The 18,549-nt window shown below is 50.1% G+C and overlaps 1 protein-coding gene across 1 annotated transcript in view; it reads right to left on the minus strand.

The window, feature by feature from the left end:
- LOC149858154 (uncharacterized) overlaps positions 1-15,355 on the minus strand; it is a 41,140-nt gene extending 25,785 nt beyond the window's left edge. Inside the window, 5 exon segments of the mRNA XM_090061263.1 lie at positions 989-1,047; positions 2,227-2,333; positions 2,966-3,050; positions 10,131-10,170; positions 14,965-15,355. Of these exon segments, the coding sequence (XP_089917389.1) occupies positions 989-1,047; positions 2,227-2,333; positions 2,966-3,050; positions 10,131-10,170; positions 14,965-15,058 (385 nt within the window). The 5' untranslated portion in view covers positions 15,059-15,355.
- Positions 15,356-18,549: the final 3,194 nt, after the last annotated feature.

Raw genomic sequence — 18,549 nt, forward strand, 5'->3', positions numbered from 1 at the left:
CATGGGCCCTCTTCTCCTGCAGTCTGGTGATGCAGCCAGGGACCATGTGGTGCTGGAGCTGCTGGCCGGTGCACAGGGAAGCAGTGAAAGCTGGGGCAGGCAGAGGCTTATGGTTAGGAGGAAGGAGGGGAGGGCAGGTTCAGGCTGGCCTTGCTACCAAGTCCTGCCAGTTCCCCTGGGTCGTACTGTCCCTGGCTCCTGGTCACCTTTGACAGTCAGCCAGGAGCAGATGAATATAAAATTTTCTAAAATTTTTAGGGGCCCTGTGGGCCACATTTTGCCCACTCCTGCTTTAGAGGCAGCTACATCCAGTTCTCAGCTATAGAAAAGATCATGAGAAGGGAGTAATGGAAAGGGGGAAAATGGAGACTGGAGAAGGGACAGTCCCCCCAAATAGGAGAAGAGAGTATTCCAGAGGTATTTGGCCTCTCATCACACAAATGCAAAATAAACTGAGCGCCATATTGGAATATGTTTAGCTCACTTTCAAGACCAGATTCTGTTACCTTCATGCCCAGTGGTTAGTACTTTACAGTGCAAGTTGCCACAGTGACCTCAGCATGTCTACTCCTGGAGGCAAGTACCAGTGAGTGTGGGTCAGGAAACTGGAACCTGGGCCCAAGTAACATCCTGTACTTAACAATGGAAACTGTCACAAATAAATGCCACTTCCCCACCCCCCCGTTTTCAATCTAAAGTAGCAATAACCTGGTCGTCTGGTATTTCCAGATTATTTGGGACCAGCTGATCATTCCTGAGTTACATCTCCAGGCATCAACCCCCCCCCCCGACAGTTACCAATCTCTATGAAAGATGCAGGTGGCTCTTGCTTTAAAGATGCTCAAATTTTATGCAAGCTCCCCATAAATAAGGGAAAATATAAAAACATTTGCAGCTTATTCATCTATTTGCATCAGTGACCTCAATGAAAAGCCTGGTAAAGAAGAAGAAAATAGGTCAAGATACAGAGGGTAAAAAAAAAGGATACCTGAAGCAGATGCTCCATAGCCTCTACCCGTTTTTAGGTTTAGATTCATTGGAGTCCCCCTACAGAGAAAAGAATCAGAATACATATGCGTTGACATTTCCACAGAATGTCCCGAGTCAAAAATTAAAACCCAAATACATTCTAGCCTCAATATACTGCAGGAGATTAAAAAGACAAAAATTCTTAGGTCAGCCAGCAATTCAGTCTATTTAGGCTTCTCTGCACTGTATTATTTAACTTGAGTGACTTTAAAACACAACTCTTCTGTACAGGTAAGACTACAAGGCACTGTACAGCTCACTGGAATGGAAGTCCAGCAGCAGGTTGATAGCATTGGCTGGAATCAGACGAGGACTCTCACAGGTTGGAAGGTACCACCCTGTCTTGAAAACAAATTTATGATAATCAGGATGTACCTGAGCCATAGGAGAAAACAGTGACAACATGTATGCCACTGAATGTGAGGAAGGAAAGGAAGGAGGGATTTAAATTTACAGTGAAACAGCAAACTACACGCAGAAGGTCCTCAAAAATTAATTAAATGGATCATTTTAAATGGTAGTATACTACCCTTCAATCCCCATCAACTACAACCTTCCCTGCTAATGGAGAATGGAATTATCCTTAAAATGAAGGATTAAAATATGCTGCAAAGAACAGGCATAATTCTTTAAGATGATGGTTGCCAATAGCAACTAGAGATGCTACCTCCAAAACAGCCTAGCTGCTGAGTGCTAGTCAGGGTTTACTAGCTTAGTGACAGTAAGTGGTTGATTTGCAAATTGGGCCTCATTGTTCCCATACTGTGAAGAATCAGACAAGTGAAAACTGTAGCGACTTTAAGGCTTCCTTCCGTTCAATTTACCTACTGTTTCATTTGATTCCAGAAAAACCTTGAACACTAAACTGGTATTAAGAACTTACACAACATCCCAACCTGAAATTCACTCAGTCAAGCATGTCCCCAGTATGAGTCCATTCAGACTCATAACAACAGATGTGGGAATTATCCTCACTTTACAGACAGGCTCCCTAGGAAGCTTGAGTGAGACATGAAAAGAAGCCAACTTGAGCCAACGGAAACCAACCCAACTTCCAAGCTGGTGTTCTACCCATTGTAGTCTGCTGGTGAGGTCAAATGCTCTCTTCCCTCCCTTCTGCACAGCTTCCCCCAAAGTGCTATAGATATAGTTAAGTGTTAAAATAAAGAGGCAGATCCTTTGACTCAGAAAACATACATGTAGGATGGTGCTCCTGTTTTAATGTTGCCAATGGTAACTTTCACGTCATCATCATCACTGTCACTATCGCTGTCTTCCTCGTCATCCTCACCACTTGGAAGGGCCTAACAGTAGTAGAAGTTGATAGGGACTCGTTAAAATTTAAAGCCAAAAATTCGCAGTGATGCAACTCTGGAAAGCCTCATGTAATGTGCATGTTAGGCAGAAAAACTGCACCACATAAGCACCACTTTTCCCCCCTCTTAGCAAATAATCGTCAATATTTCTCACCTCAAATACATTTTTCACCTTTCTTCCCATGATCTCAGTACTGCTTATAAACAATATTTCCCCATTTACAATAACCCATGTGCTTGCTAGGTATTACAATAGATTCATCCCTAGGTGCAAGTGAAATCCTTGGACCACAGAAACCAAGATAGAGGGATTAACTGTCTGTGACATCTAGTCATCCCAAGAGTCATGGCTGAGTCAGAAAGACCCTAGCATACCTGGCTTCCAGTGCTCTCCAACCATTAAGGTTAGAGACACTACATGTTGCAATTAGTGTGAGGAGAAGGGGGGGGGAAAATCTCCAATAAGTTGGTTGTTACGGTACAAATGTAATATGCTATATTTCAACAAAGAAAATACTAGCAACATTTCACTTTAGCCTTGTTATGCATGGATATTTTCAAGTAATGAATGTGTACTGCACAGAAAAGCCACATCTACCAGTTGTAGTTGTAACACATACGTGCTGGGACATCTCCCGGTCTTCATTGCTGACAGACCGGCTCTCCTGAGGGGCATCTTGCAAAGGATGAGAAGATTCTGCATGTCTGGCAAATTTAAGAGACATAAATAAAATAGACAGTCTGAACCCAGAGATCCCTTCCTATAAATATTTCTAAAGTGTCCAACAATACAGCATCAAGGTGACTTTCGCATCACAGTTCTATCAAAAAGAAATACTGGATTTGGGAGGCTGGGTGTGCAATTACTCATCCTTTGCAGGCTTGTTTAACTGTAAACAGGTTAGCATTCCTGCAAGATGCCCCATAGGCAGCTTTGCCTAGACATTTCTTTTTATCGATGAACAGATAACATATAAGCAAATGATGCCACACCTTTACACGTGCTTCAGTTCTGATCTACACATACCATCTTTTGGATAAAGTTGTTCATGCTCCATGGCCCAGTAAATCCTTGCTCTTCCCAGAGACTGCCAACAGAAGAGCCAGCTACGCAAGTATTTAGGCGACGAGGACACTCGAATAGTAGGGATTAGATTAACATCAACTAATTCCTTTCCTACAAGCCCCCGGAGAACACTGCATTCAAAATTTGGGCTATATGTTACATCAGTCACTTGGCGATGACAAGGCAGAACATAAACAATCACCTAACCCAGGGGTGGGCAATTATTTCAGGTGGAGGGCCACTTAATGAGGGTTGCTGAGCTTTCAAGGGCTGCGTGGGTAGCCCCACCCCTTGATAGAGGCCCTGCCGCTTGGCCACCATCTTGGGACCAGAAATCCCACCCCCTAACCTTTGCCACCAAAAGTCCCTCCCCTTGCGCCCCTCCAAACTCTCCTTTTGGGAAGGCAGGGGGTGCCATCTTAGAACTAAAACAACCTAAGAGCCAAAATCATACACTAAAAAGTCAAACACCTACTAGAACATACTTTAATTTTATTACAAAAAATGTCACGATTTGTGTTTTCATACTGTATATAGAAGAGATTGCATAATAACTCTAAGAATTTATTTTTGTCTTGTATATTGTTTGGGGGTATGTGCATATGTGGGGGGCTGTATGTGGATGGTAGGGTGTGTGGCAGGGGTGTGGACCCCCCACTCCCTCCATGGCACATCACCAGGTGGGGGCACTCATGCCCAGCAGCACGCAGCTCCGGCCAGCAATGCACACTACAGCAAAGAGCACAGCCCCTGGTGAGCCACCTCTAATCACTGGCACTTCCCATTGTGCACACGCAGCCCTCACACTTGTGTGGCATTGGAGGGAAGCCCCATGCACTGGAGAGAGCCATCTTCATCACCCCCAGCTGCAGGACCTATATAGCAGGAGCAGGGGGGAAGGCAGCCAGTTCCAACACATGGGGCTTCCCTCCCATGCTGCACAAGTGCGGGGGCTGAGTGTACATGGCGGGGGGCACTGGTGATAGAGACAGCCTGGTAGGGGCTGTGTTCCTCACTGTGATGTGTGGCTCTGGCCAGCACTGCATGCCACCAGGCACCAGTGCCCCAGTACCTGTGCCTGCTGCTCCCATTGTCTGCAAGGGCTGTGCACCATGGAGTGGGGGGAGTCCCGACACCCTGTCACCCTCCCTCACACCCACACAAGCCCCGCACTGCTGCCACTACCCTGGGCATAGGCTCTGCGTTGCCACCAGCCCTACACTCTGTGTTCTTGCCCAGATGCAGCTCTGCCTTCGCCCCACCATTTCCCTACCTGCTGCCTGGTAGCAGCAGCCCTGCCTGGGAGCTGTGTGCTGGGCAGGCTGAGCTCTTCTACCCATAAGGGTGGGAGCGAGGAGCAATACGATATGTTGGGGCATGCGTATACATGAGCACCTTGCTCCTGCCCTTCCAGGTGGAAAGGCTGGGTGGGGTGCAATTTGCTGGTGGGTGTTGCGGGCTGGATGAAAAAAAGAAGTGCCTGAAAAGCCAAATCCAGCCCATGGTAAATTCTGCCTACCCCTGACCTAAACCATTCCTTCCATCTCATCAGCAGGGAATCCAGGTTTTCCATTTCCCATGGCAGAAAAAAAAAAAAAAAGAGAGAGAGAGAGAAAACCATGGATTTCCCCATTTTCAAAATCATAGAAAAAAAAACCTAACTTTTTAGCAGAGAAATCTGCGGATTTCCCGCTTTTGCAAAGAACTCTGCAGGCAAGCTGAGTTCCAGCCTGCAAGAGCTAACTGCAAGAAGGGCAGAAACCCCCCAACCCTGCCTGGAGCAGGAAGAAGAGGGAAGGGCGGGCCTGAGACTCTCACTCACCCAAGGCTGGGCTCAGGCTCACTTTCCTTCCTGGAGCCTGTAAGGTAAGTGGGGCTTGTAGGGAGCTGGGGGGCATTGGCAGGGCTGGGAAGGAAGCTTGCTGTGGGCTGAGGGAGCGGGGAGGTGTTAAGGAAAGACACAGAGTGCTCATCCGGCCAGCAGCACGTGGACCACAAGCGGCGCAGTATCAGACCGAGTGCACCTCCATGTGCAGCTTTCCCAAAGGGCTGATAGCATGCCCCTCTGGGTCCATATGCTGCCAGCTGGGCGGGCACTGTTGCGGGAAGCTAGCTGGTGGCTGAGGGAGTTGGAAGTTGTTGGGGGAAGCCCCACATGAAATGCCTGCCTGGCTGGCAGCACATGGACCCAGAGCGGTGTGCTATCAGCCCTTCAGGGAAGCTGCGCAGTGCACACCCCCCTGTCCAGATCTGGGGGATGTGGGTGTCCCCCCTGCCCCCCAGGAGTCCGCACTACCGCCAGGACCTGGCCCCACCCAAGCCTGCTGCAGTGGTGTGGAAGCCAGCTCCGTACTCCTTCTGCTGCAGCAGCCACTGCCTTTTGTTAGAGACAGGAAGCTGCAGCCCTGGGTCCCTGGCCCCATAGCCCCGGCAGCTGGGGGCCCTCTCTGGCAGGGCTGGGAGGGGGGTTGAGGGACCTTTAATTTTAATCATGGATTTTGGGAGTTAGAGTAAAAAAAGGCAAGATCCCTGCTCATCAGTCATTACAGATAAGTCTGAGATTGCAACAATAGACATTAGAGGTAAAATTTGTTAACTAAAGATTCTGAAGCAAGTGTCAGAGATTTCATAGATTTTTAGGGTCAGAAGGGGCCTCAGTAGATTGAGTCCGATTTCCTGCCCTGGGTAGGAAAGTGCTCTGGGGTCAATAAACCCAGCCAGGTGCTTGTCCAGTCTCCTCTTGAAGACCCAAAGGTACGGGAGAGCACCACTTCCTTTGGAAACCCATTCTAGATTCTGGCAACCCTTATTGTGAAGAAGTTCTTCCTGATGTCCAACCTAAATCTGCTCTGTCAGTTTGTGGCCGTTGCTTTGTTTACCAGGGCACCCCTTAGGGTAACTAGAAACATCTCCTATTCCTTGGTCCCCCCCCACCCCCAATGAATTTGTAGACAGCCACAAGATCACCTCAGCCTTCTCTTGCAAAGGCTGAAGGAGATCCAGGTCCCTCAAATCTCTCCTCATAGGCCTATAGGCCCCTAACCATATGAGTAGCCCTCCTCTGGACCATCTCAAGGTTATCCATGTCCTTGAAGTGCAGCGCCCAAAACTGGACACAGTACTCCAGCTGCAGCCTTACCAATGCCACAGAGGGGAAGCACTACTTTCTTGGACCTGTTTGTGATGTACCTGATAGAGTGTGGTTGACTTTACTTATCACTTCGTCACACGGACTCCTCATGTTAATTTTGAAGCCCACTATGACTCCGAGATCCCTTTCTGCTGCTGCGCTACTTAAAATTGCCAAGACACACAGATTGGGAGATGACCCTTTTTCCCCCCCTAGATGCAACACTTTGCACTTATCTTTGTTAAACCGCATCCTGTTCTGTTCTGCCCACTTTTCCAACCTGTCAAAATCTGCCTGAATCCATTCCCTGCCCACCTGTGTGTTTACTTTGCCCCATAATTTGGTGTTGTCCGCAAATTTAAACGGAGTTCTCTCCACACCCTCATCCAAGTCACTGATGAAGTACCGCTTGTTGCACTAAACACACATGACATATTACAGAACCCAAATTTAACGAGACAGGGTTTATATTTACCCATTTGAACTAGAAAAGTACTCACAAGTTCCTTTTTTATACAAAGGATTTATATAGCCCATGATCTGGGGGGCCCCACCCTGCCAACACTTTAATTCTAGGAAAACTCCTTAGTGAAATAGGGAGTAAAAATCAGGGAAGAGAACCATGGCTGGGAGCAGGTGCTTGAAGGTCTGCACCCCAAGGGGAACAAAGTGCATAAGAGCCAGAACAGAGTCTGCATATGCAGGATATTAAAGCCATTTCAGGTACGGCATAAAGGAAGACACCTTGCAAACAAGGACATCAGAGATCACCCTGATGAAATGGAGCCCCACAACGCAAACCCTAGATCAGGGGTGGGCAATGACCTTGGCTAGAGGACCACTTAATGCGTTCTGGTGAGCTGTCAGGGGTTACATACATAAAATCTTTTAAAAGATATCATTTTAACACGTGACAGACAAAAGGCAAATCATATACTAAAAAATCAAAACGTCTACCATAACATACTTCAATTTTATTTCAAAAAATAATTTTGTCCCGATTTGTTTTAGTGTATATAGAAGCAATTGCAGAATTGCTCAATATAAAATTGTAGTCTTGGAGTGGGGGGTGGCATGTGGAGGGCTGCCCCCTCACTAGGTCCTGGGAGCCAGCTGGGGAGAAGGAGAAAGAGGGCAGTAGGGGACATGTGCAGCAGAGCTCACCCAGGCAGTGCAGGTGTGGCCCACAGCTGCCTCCACAGTGCTCCACAGGGGCCAAGCCCCATCCCCTCCTGCCTGGGGCAGCCCATGCTGTGCTCCTGCTCACACCCAGCCCTAGCCCTGGCCAGTGCACTAGTGGAGCTGCTCTCAGTGCAGCTGCAGTAACCCAGATACTGCTTGGCTCCCCCAGCCTCCAGCAGCTCCTCCTCCCCCTGCTATACTGTTTCAGGGAAGTACTACAACTGGATGGCTCCTGCTCCCCTTGCTGCCTGGAGGGGCAGGAGGAAGAGGAGCCACTGCAGGTGGGAGAAGCTTCATTTGGGAGCACCCCACTGGGAAGCTGTGAACACTGGCTGGGGCAACACAGGCTGCCCGAGGCAGAAGCGGGCAGGGCTTGGTCCCATGCAGTGTTGCAGGGGCAGCCCCAGGCTACTTCCAATCAATTGGTAGGTGCCTGCCTGCAGGCTGGATCCAATCAGTTGGTGAGCCAGATCTGGCCTGTGGGCAGTATATTGCCCAACACTGCCCTATAAAAAACAAAACAAAACAAAACAAAACAAAACAAAACAAGAGAAGTCAATTAAATCTCTCTTATTAGGAGAGTGGGAAAGCAAGATTGTGAAGAGAAATCTGGACAAGCAGGCTAGCTGAATTCCATATTGGCTCCCCAGCTGCAGCCAGAGCATGGTAGTGGAAAGCCCCACAAAGAAAGAATTGCAGTAATCAAAGACAGACAGACAGACAGACAGACAGACAGACAGACAGACAGACAGACAGACAGACAGACAGACAGACAGACAGACAGACAGACAGACAGACAGACAGACAGACAGACAGACAGACAGACAGACAGACAGACATTTATTTCAAGAGCTGGCCGACAAAGCACAGAGCCCAGTCTGGCCAAATTCCTAATGCTGCAGCAAAAGCACTTCAGTTATAAAAATTAGCATAACAGGCATCCAAAAGAAGATCCGACTCCAAGGTCATGGACATCAGGTCATTATATGGAGAGAAAGAAGAACCACTAGAGGAAATTGCCACAGATGGCTCCCTATGACCTTTCCTATGCTGTTCAGCAAATCAGAGTAATTCACAACATTGACCCCAACCCCAGAATCGTCTTAGTCACCAAGATTACTGAAGTGAGAAACAGCAACAAGTATTACCTTCAGCTTCATATCACACGAAGGATCTGTGGATGCGTATTAAAAATGTGTGAATGTAAGTTGAAATACACATCCACATAAAGCAATCATCTGTCTCTATAACTTCACTGCTACAGAGTAGATAAACTGCACTTTGATGGGGCCACTAGCATCTATATACACTTAATAAAGTGCTGGCCATTTAATTTCCATTCCCCTGAATACCAATGTAAATCCTTTGTGCTACTGATAAAACTCTCTTCTGTAGAGTAGTGCTTAAAAATCAATAAAACCCTGTGTACTGCAGAAATGACAAGAGATACTGCACTCTGTATTACCTTTGTATAGTATCATTAGGGAAGTCAGCTGTAGGCAAAGGGAATGTCTCACTGGAATTCCCATAGATAACAGACTAGCAAACAATCAATCATCTTGTTGACATATGGCATCTCACAACCTACACAGATTCTATATGAGGAACTGGGACCCAAAATGAGGGACTTAAAAATAAGAGCAAGCAGCTAATAATACTTAGCCTTTGAGGGCTTTAAAGTGACTTGCAAACATTAAAAGACTGAAAGATACAGGATTTGCTACTTCATAATCACCAAGCATTTGTCTGCAAATTGCTTACTATTCTGTTTGTGCAATGTTAATAGTCATAGTTAAAAAGAGACAAGAGTGCTAGTTTTATGTAATTAGGTCAGTGGTAAACTTATATTAAAAAAACCCAAAGGATGTCCCTTGCTACTAGGCAAGTACACCATCTAAAAGGTTTGTGTGTTCACATCTACTGAATGAGAATTTTATTTTGTGTGTGTATGTGCAAACAAAGTGAAAAATATCATATCATGTCATTTCAAAGCTGTGCAAAACACTGCTTAGTTTTCCAAGGTGATGAGTACCCATCCAGCTAAGGACAGTTGTGCAGCTTACACACCTCCTCCCCTTCTCCCACCCCATTCGCATGCGGAAATTTTTACAGGGAGGGATAGCTGGCACAGGGTAGTAGAGAAAGTAAAATTCTATCTTAGGATACTGAGACAGTGCTCTATTCCTGAAAGGATGCTGGATCCTTAGCATCTCTACAGAGCTTGTATGTAAAGGTCACAACCATAAAGATGCTCAAACAATAGACTCCATACAACTCAATTAGTTCCAACACAAAACAATGGAGTTGATGTTGCTGACATTTTAACCTGGGTATTACCCTTCAGTCTGAGACAGAAACTGCTGTTGGAGAAGTCTAATCATCATGAATGAGTAGTTTTTGGACTTACCCAGCAATTGGTCCATCTTCTTGCTTACCAGTGGTGTCATCTGCAAATAGAACAAACACCACATGTTAAAACTAAAAAAGAAATAAGACGACAAAAGATTTTTCCCAAAAAGCTGTGTGATCCAGACTACCTGATGAAGGGAAGCGATAACCCAAATGCCATAACACTTTTGTTCCCAAACAAAGCACAAGATTAAACAGAGCAAGCAGAAGTGAAAATATGCATCACTAATTCAGGAAAGGCCTTCAAATGCTAGGACTGGGGTTTTCAACCATCTTTAGTTTAAGTACCCTGAGTGGCCAAACACTGAGCGGGGGGGGGGGGAAGAAACGGGACAACGAGGGGTGTGTGCATGGCTGGACGCTGAGCAGGGAGGTGGGTACACAGGTGGGCAGGGATGGATCACCGTCACTTCCTAGGAGCAGGGCTGGGGAAGTTCACCAGGCTGGTATGTGGTAGTGATGGCCACTGCATGCAAGCTTCCCTGCCCCACAGGCCACCACTGCCCTCACCCTGCCCTGGGGCCTGCTCCTGGGAGGTGGTGGTGCTCTGTCCCCGCCCACCTGCATGTACCCCCTAGGACTGATCCAAGTACCCCAAAGGTACGTGCACCCCTGGTTAACAACCCTTGTGCCAGGACAAAGGATGGAACAGGAGTCAGGAATGTTTATTTCCTCTCCATAAACAGTCTTTACCTATATGTTAAAACATGGCAGAGGAGGAGGAAATTTCAAGGTACCAGAAAACATACCAATGAGAACAAAGAAACAAATGCCTAAGGGCTCATGGAACAAATATTCAAGGCAGTGGTTCTCACCATTTTCAGACTCGAGGCACCCCTGTCTAGACTCAAGGACCCCCTTGGAAAATGCCAGCTCTTAGTTTATTCTTTTTTTCCCCCCAAATATAGAAGACAGAGCAATTCTCCTGTTGCAAAGAACTACCAGAATCCTAGGGAAATAGGGCTGGGAGGGACCTCTAGAGCTCACTTACTCCAACCCCCTCCTTTGCTTGAGGCAGAATCATTCCCATCCAAACCATCATCTAAACCAGGGGTGGCTGCTTAACAAGTTTTCGGGGGCCACATAGCTAGCCCCACCAGTTGACAGTTGCTCCCCCCACCCCTGCTTGGTGTGCAGCCCCAGCTGCCAGCAGCAGCAGGTGGGGAGGTCAGGGCACTTGTCCCTGGCACAGCCACCCAGTGTGGCGTGGCTCCGGCCAGCACTGCACTCCCTCCCCTGCAGAGTCCAGCACGGGGCTTCCCCACTCCGAGTGTGGAGCTGCAGGTGGGGGGCATGGAGCCCCTGCGATCAAGGCGATCAGCATTGCACTAGGGAGGGACAAGGAGTGCACCCCCACACAGCCTGCCCAACTGCCTCGATCGCAGGGGCTCTGTGCCCCACACCTGCAGCTCCACATTTACAACAGTGAAGCCCCATGCTGGACTCTGTGGAAGCAGGGGTGGGACTCCCTCCACTCCCAGCAGAGTGCTGGGACCTGCACAGCAGGGAGCAGGGGAGGCAGCAGGCTCCAGCACAGGGCTTCCCCCACTGCAAGTGGGGAAGTGCAGGCATGTGGCGCAGAGCCTCAGCAATAGAGGTAGCCAGGCAGGCTATGTTCCCTCCCCTTGCACAGTGATGGCCGGAGCCATGCCCCACTGGGCGTCTGCACAAGTGCCCTGACCTCCCCACCTGCTGCTGCTGGCAGCTGGGACTGCACACCATGGGGGGGGGGGGGGGGGGAGTTGGCCCTATACCCCCCACCCTCACCCACACCCTGCCCAGTGAGCTCCGCACTTCCACTGCCCCTCTGGGCGCAGGCTCCGTGTTGCATTCCTGCTTCCATCCAGCTGCAACTCTACCTCCCCCACCAGCCCCATTACTTCCCTACCTGCTGCCCAGAGCAAGCAGGTTCTGGTTGCAGCAGAAGCCTCACCCAGAAGCTGCTGGCTAGGCAGAGTCCTTCCACGCAAGAGGGTGGGAGCAAGGCCCAACAGGGTATGTTAAAGGGTTGTACACATGGGCACCTTGCTCCCACCCTGGTGGGCAGAAGGGCTGTATGAAGTGCAATTCATTGTGGGGTGCTGCAGGCCAGATAAGGCCAGTGGGATTTGGCCTGTGTTTTGCCCACCGACAATCTAAACTGTATGTAAGACTATTACCAATCCTGACGCAACACAGACCCGACACCCCAACCTGCCACAGGTAAAGCAGACAGAAGCAAGGCATTCACTGGCTATGAAAGGTTGTCAATATATGCTCAAGAGATCCTGGGCAGAGGGCCATGCCCCCCACTACAGAGGAAGACAACCGCCCACCCCCAACCATACCAATCTGACCATGGGGTAGAATTCCTTCCTGACCTCAGGTAGGGTGACTGGTCAGACCCTGAGCAGAGGGGCAAGACCCTCTTGCCAGGAATCTCCACCTTCAGTCCCAGCAGGAGCACGGGCACACCTGAGTCAAAGTCCCAAGCCTTGGCTGTAATGAATACCCAATGCCTCTGGGGAAGGTTTAAACACACCTCACACGTGTAAAGAGGAAGAAAGGCCCAGAAGCACGGGAAATACTTCTAGTCAAAGACAGGCATAGCTACGCCTACTTCATCCCTGACCAGTGGCTGTCCAATCTCTTCTTGAAGACCTGTCTACCTGTTAGCAGCCTATTCCACTGCCTCGCTACTCTAACAGTGTCATTTTTCAGGACATCCAATCTAAACTTACTCTGCTGCAACTTCCAACCATTTGTCTGCATCATCCTCTCTCCAGCAAGAGAGAAAAAGGTGCTTTCCCTTCTTCTTCATGGGATCCCTTCACGTATTTGAAGACTGGTATCATGTCTCCTCTCACGCACCTTTTCCACAAGCCGAACACACCTAGCTCCTTCAGCCTCTCCCCCTGAGACTTGCCTTTTATCATCTTTGTCACCTGCCTCTGGACCCTCTCTCACTTCTCCACGTCCTTTTTAAAACGTGGAGCCCAGCACTGCATACAGTAGCCCCGGTGAGAACTAGCCAGCGAGGAGCATACACAGATCCACAGACGTTTAGGGCTGGAAGGGACATTGTGAGAAAGAGGCACCATCACCTCCCATGGCCAACCACGCAAGACAGCAGAGCAGATCCCCATGTTTGTGACACAATGGGTTCCTGTTTGGATTCATAGGATTGTGAGGCTGGAAGAGACTTTGGGGGGGAATCATTGGGTCTAGCCTCGTGCACCAGGCAGGAAAGACAACTGGGGTGAAGTGACCCTAGGGAGGTGAGCATCCAGTCTCCTCTTGAAGATTTCCAGGGTAGGTGATTGCACCACCTCTGGAGGAAGCTTATTCCACTGTCTGGACATCCTGACTGCGAAGAAGTTTTTCCTAATGTTCCAGGAATTTATGACCATTACTCCCGGTTTTCCTCTTGGGTGCCCAGGTGAACAGCTGTTCACTGACCCCTTGATGTATGCTCCTGACGTAGCGGAAAGCTGCTACCAAACCACCTCTCGAGCTGCCATCAAGTCTCTGGACACGCCTTGCAAATTGTGCTTGCACACCTCACCACAATAACCTGGGAAGGATTTCACGGCACCCCAGGGAGCCACAGCCCCTTGGTCAAGGACCTGCAGGGCTCCGACAGCCAAGGCCCCCAAGACTCATGAAGACGCACCCATCGCTCCACCCATGGCACCCGGCAGCCATTCCCATGTCCTGCACAGACGAGGGCCTCCACGTGTGGCTGGGGACTCTGGGCAGCATTGCACCTGCACACCTGGGGAGCAAGAATCACCAATACACCTATTGACTGGGAAGTACCATTCCAAGCAGCACAGCAGTGGAAAGGGATCTCAGAGTCATAGTCGACACAAAAATGAACATGAGTTGCCAATGTGATATGGCAATAAGCAAGGCTAACCACACTCTGTCTTGCACTAGCAGGTGCACCATGAACAGGTCCAGGGAGGTGATACTTCCCCTCTATGCAGTATTGGTGAGGCTGCAGATGGAGTACTGCATTCAGTTTTGGGCGCTGCACTTCAAGAGGGATGTAGATAACCTGGAAAAGGTTCAGAGAAGGGCTATATTTGTATGGTTGAGGGCCTGCAGGTGAAGACAGACTGAGGCAACTCAATCTCTTCAGCCTCTGCAAGAGAAGGCTGAGATGCGATCTTGTGGCCATCTACAAACTCATCGGGTGGGGGGGACAGCAGGGAATAGAGAACACTCTGTTTACTAGGGCACCCCTCGGGGTTATTAGAAACAACGGCCATAAACTGATGGACAGCAGATTTAGACTGCACTTTGGGAAGAACTTTTTTTATGGCGAAGGTTGCTAAAGTCTGGAACAGGCTTCCAAGGGAGGCGGTGCTTTTCCCCACCTCGGATGTGTTCAAGACGAGATTAGACAAGCACCTGGCTGGGGTCACTTGACCCGGGTGCTCTTTCCTGCCCAGGGCAGGGGTCAGACTCGGCGATCCAATACATCCCGTCCGACTTAGAAATCCTAGTGGCCCTGGGCGAGCTTTTAGTATCAGGTCCTCCTTCGCCAGACATTAGTAATAATCAACAACAGCCATTTCTGGGCTCCCCTTTTTGTCCTGGTCCTGGGCGCCAGTGTGGTTTGCCCATACCCGTCTGCCCCTGTGCCCCGGGAAGGCTGTGCACACCTCGGACAAGGACCAGGAGACACCGCCGGCCTCACCCCTCACGGAGACCGACAGCCCGGGGTCAGGCCGGGCCGGGGGGCGCTGGGGCGGCTCGGCTGCCCCGAGACAGCCCCGCGTGTACACGGCCCGCGCCAGCGCCGCCGCCAGGGGACGCGACTGCGCGTGCGCCGAGCCCGCACCTACCCCCGTAGAGCCAGTGCTCCTCGTCCTCCTCCGCTTCCAGCGGCGCCGCGCCCGGCCCTGCGCCCGCCGCGGGCGGCTCCAGCTCGGTGGCCATGTCCGCGGCCTGTGCCGCGGCCTGCGCAGCGCCCACCGCCGCACTCGCCGGGCCCGCTGCGCCTCACGCGGGGCGGGGCGGCCCGGCCATACCCGCGGCGCGATCGGTGCTGTCGCCGCGCCGCGCCGCGGATGCCCGGCTAACGGGCCGCCATTGCTCTTTATTTGGGCTCCCGGAGGAGTGGGCGGGAGCCACCAGGTCCTAGAGCCGCGCGGGGTGGGCGCCACACAGGTCCCCCCGCGCGTGAAAAACGGCGCCGCGCCCGCTACCGCGCATGGGCGGCCCGCGGCCCGCTTCCCATGGAGCATGCGCGGGGTCGTGCGCAGGCGCAGCGGGAGCGGCGAAGCCTCGGCGCGGCGCCTGCCCTTCGCCCTTGTGGGCGGGGCGAGGCAACAAAGCGCTGCCAGCGCCCGGGCCCACTGCGGGGAATGGGGTTGGGGTTGGGGTTGTTGGCGGCACGTGGGCGCTGGGCTCGTCGTGTTGGCGCTGCGGCTCTGCAGCTGCCACCGCAAGAGCCACGTCCTTGCAGGGGCTCCTTGGGGGATCCGCGGACCCCTCCTGCAGGAACCCTGGCACTGCCCGTGGGGCTCAGACTCGAAATGCATCCCTGATGCCTTTCTTTCAGTCATCCAGTCCCGGTGCTACTCGTTTCCCTGGTTTAGGACTCCTGAGCTTCCCAGATACGTTAGAGATTCGTCAGATTCACAGTTTTCTCAACCACGAGGGCGAGAAACTTAAGTTGGTTCGAAGAGGACGCAAAGTGGATTCTTACGTAGGACGCCCAGGCCTCGCTTCAAACATCACAAAACTCGCAATGCAATTGTGGGGTGGTGACACTGCAGCGCCCCCTTAAATGGGTCCTAAACGTAACAGCCTTCTAAGGATTAGTTTGCTATGCATGTTAGGCTGTTTCATAAGAAGTTAAAAGATATGCTTCATAAGTTTGTAAATGTTTCATAAGTTAATAAAAGATATCTCATAAAAGATAAAAAGATATCCCAGCTACTCAAAGAACCTTGCCTGCCTATGTCCTTAGACCAACATGGCTACAACCAAAACGCCCCAAAGAAGTTACTGACATCTGGAAGTGCCCAGCGCTGAAATCATGGTGGCTTTAAAATCATTTTTCATTTAAAAAAGAAAAACTTCCGAAGGATACGAGCAAACGGGTTTATTGAATCTGAACGCTAGTGGTTGTGTTTGTACTTTGTGCTGAGGTCAATGGCTTCATAAGGGGCAAGGAAAACAAATTCAGTGTGCATTCAGTGTTTTAAGTGTGCATTTTGCCTTTATTAGTAGTAGTAGTAGTATTGTACCTAGTAAGAATCCTGGAATAATTCCCCAAACTGTATCCTCTGGCTCTCAGTACTCAGTTTTTCTAGCCACCGGATGAACGCTTGCCTGGGGCTGCTCTCCATTTCCTCTATTCTTTGTTCATGTTAGGCACTGAGTGTGGAATTGCAAGCAGTAGCATTAGCTGTATTGCTCACCTGTATCACCTTGCCTGCTCTCTGTCCACTAACTGTTGCTGCCTCGATTTCTCCTAACATTTCAAATCGTCGAACAACTTCAAGTTCTTGCTATATTAATTGATTAATTTCCTGCTTGTCCTCTAAACTTGAAATATTCCTCCCTGATTTACATAGGTCTGCTATGCACAGCGCTGTCCCTGGGTGGGGTTGGGGGGTGAATTGGGGCAGTAGCTCCAGGCCCCATGCTTTGCGGGATCCCACAGACAGTGCTGTACAGGCCCCGCCAAGCACCACCAGCTCCACACTCCAGCTGCTTGCCACCCCCTGGCTCCACACAGGCTGAAATGCCCCAGGTCCCACACACCCCTAGGGATGGCTCTGGCTATGCACATCATGACTAAGGATAGGCTTAACATCCTACAGCTTCTAACCTACAGGAGCTTTAGGCATCTTCATTTTACAAAGATCTAACACCTTAAAGATGTTTAATTCTGGGAAACCCCAACATTCAGGGCCTTAACGGCACTGGCATTTCATCATTACCAGACAGCATGGAACAATCAGTACATTTTCTATTTTAGGTATCTTCTTTTCATTTAGAAACAAATCCACTATAAATTCCCAGTATTTAGAATACCTCCACTGCCAAGGTGCATAGCACTTTTCATCCACACATCCATTAAGTACTCTGTAAAGGAGGTCAATATTTATTATCCCCATTTACAGACAGGGAAACCAAATCACCCAGCCAGCTAGTAGCAGAACCAGGAAAATAGGGCTGTGTGAAACAGCACTGTTTCATTTCAGCTTCTGTTTTGCTGTTTCAAAGGGACAGTGTTTAGTTTCATCGTTTTGTTTCATTTCGAAGCACCTTTCCATTTTGTTTCATCAAAACTGTTTTGCTGTTTTGATGCATTTCAACATTTTGCCCATAGGCTATAAATGGGGAATCATGAAAATGTCTGTAACTTTGTCATTTCTTGCCTGATTTGGATGAAAATTGCAGGGATGGTAGCCCCTTCTGAGGGTACAAAGCCTGCCAAGTTTCAAGGAAATAGGTCTGGCAGTTTCTGGGAAACTGCATCTCAAACTGCAAAAAACAAAACTCGTGTCACTTGCCGGCAGTGGTAGCCTCCTGTTACCCCGTGTGCAGATCTGGGGGCCCACACCTCTGAGAGGGCTATGCCAGACTCCTCCCAGGGCTGTGGGCCCTTGGGTCTGCTCAGGATGACAGGAGGCTGCTGCTGCCACCTGGGACAGGCACTGGGCACAGCCCATGCCATGCACCAGGAAAACTGGTACTGCTGTTGGCCCTAGGCAGCAGTGGCAGCCTCCTGTCATCCTGCATGCAGATCTGTGGGCCTGCGCCCCGGGGAGGAGTCCGGCATAGCTGGGAGGGCAGGTTGAGCTCTGTGGGGCTGGCGGAGCAGCCCTGGCTCTCCCCGCCTCCCACCGCCGGGCTGCAGTCCAAGCACCAGCCCCACGGAGCTCAGCCTGGCAGTAGGACGTGGCGGGAGAGCCAGTGGTGGAGCCGCTCCAAGTGCAGCCCTGGTGAGCACAGCCCGGCAGCGGGAGGCAGGGGAGAGCCATTGGCCAGGGCTGCACTTGGAGCGGCTCCACCACTGGGCTGAGCTCAGTGGGGCTGGCAGAGCCGCTTGAAACCCTAAACATTTTGAAAAGTTTCAAGTGCCCTCATTATGTTTCAAAGCTGTTTTGAAGCCTTTTGTTTCATTTCGGTTTCACTGTTTCAAGCTCGAAACGTATCAAAACAGCTTTGAAACAAAACACTTGTTGAAATTTCTCATAGCCCTACAGGAAAAGAACCAAGGACTCCTGAATCCTGGTGTATTGTCCTATGCAGTAAGCCAGAGATGACCTTTAGAGATGTCTCACACTCAGACTTTTATCCTCCTTCTGAGCCCTCTGGAATGAGATCCATACCAGGCAGTGTTGAAATGTCTTAAGGGAAATGTCTACTGAACTTCTTAAGTCGTTTAAGCCAACCAGTTAACCCATGGG

Source organism: Crocodylus siamensis, chromosome 8 (assembly GCF_052110815.1).
Source record: "Crocodylus siamensis isolate JL-2025a chromosome 8, ASM5211081v1, whole genome shotgun sequence".
Taxonomy (NCBI): Eukaryota; Metazoa; Chordata; order Crocodylia; family Crocodylidae; genus Crocodylus; species Crocodylus siamensis.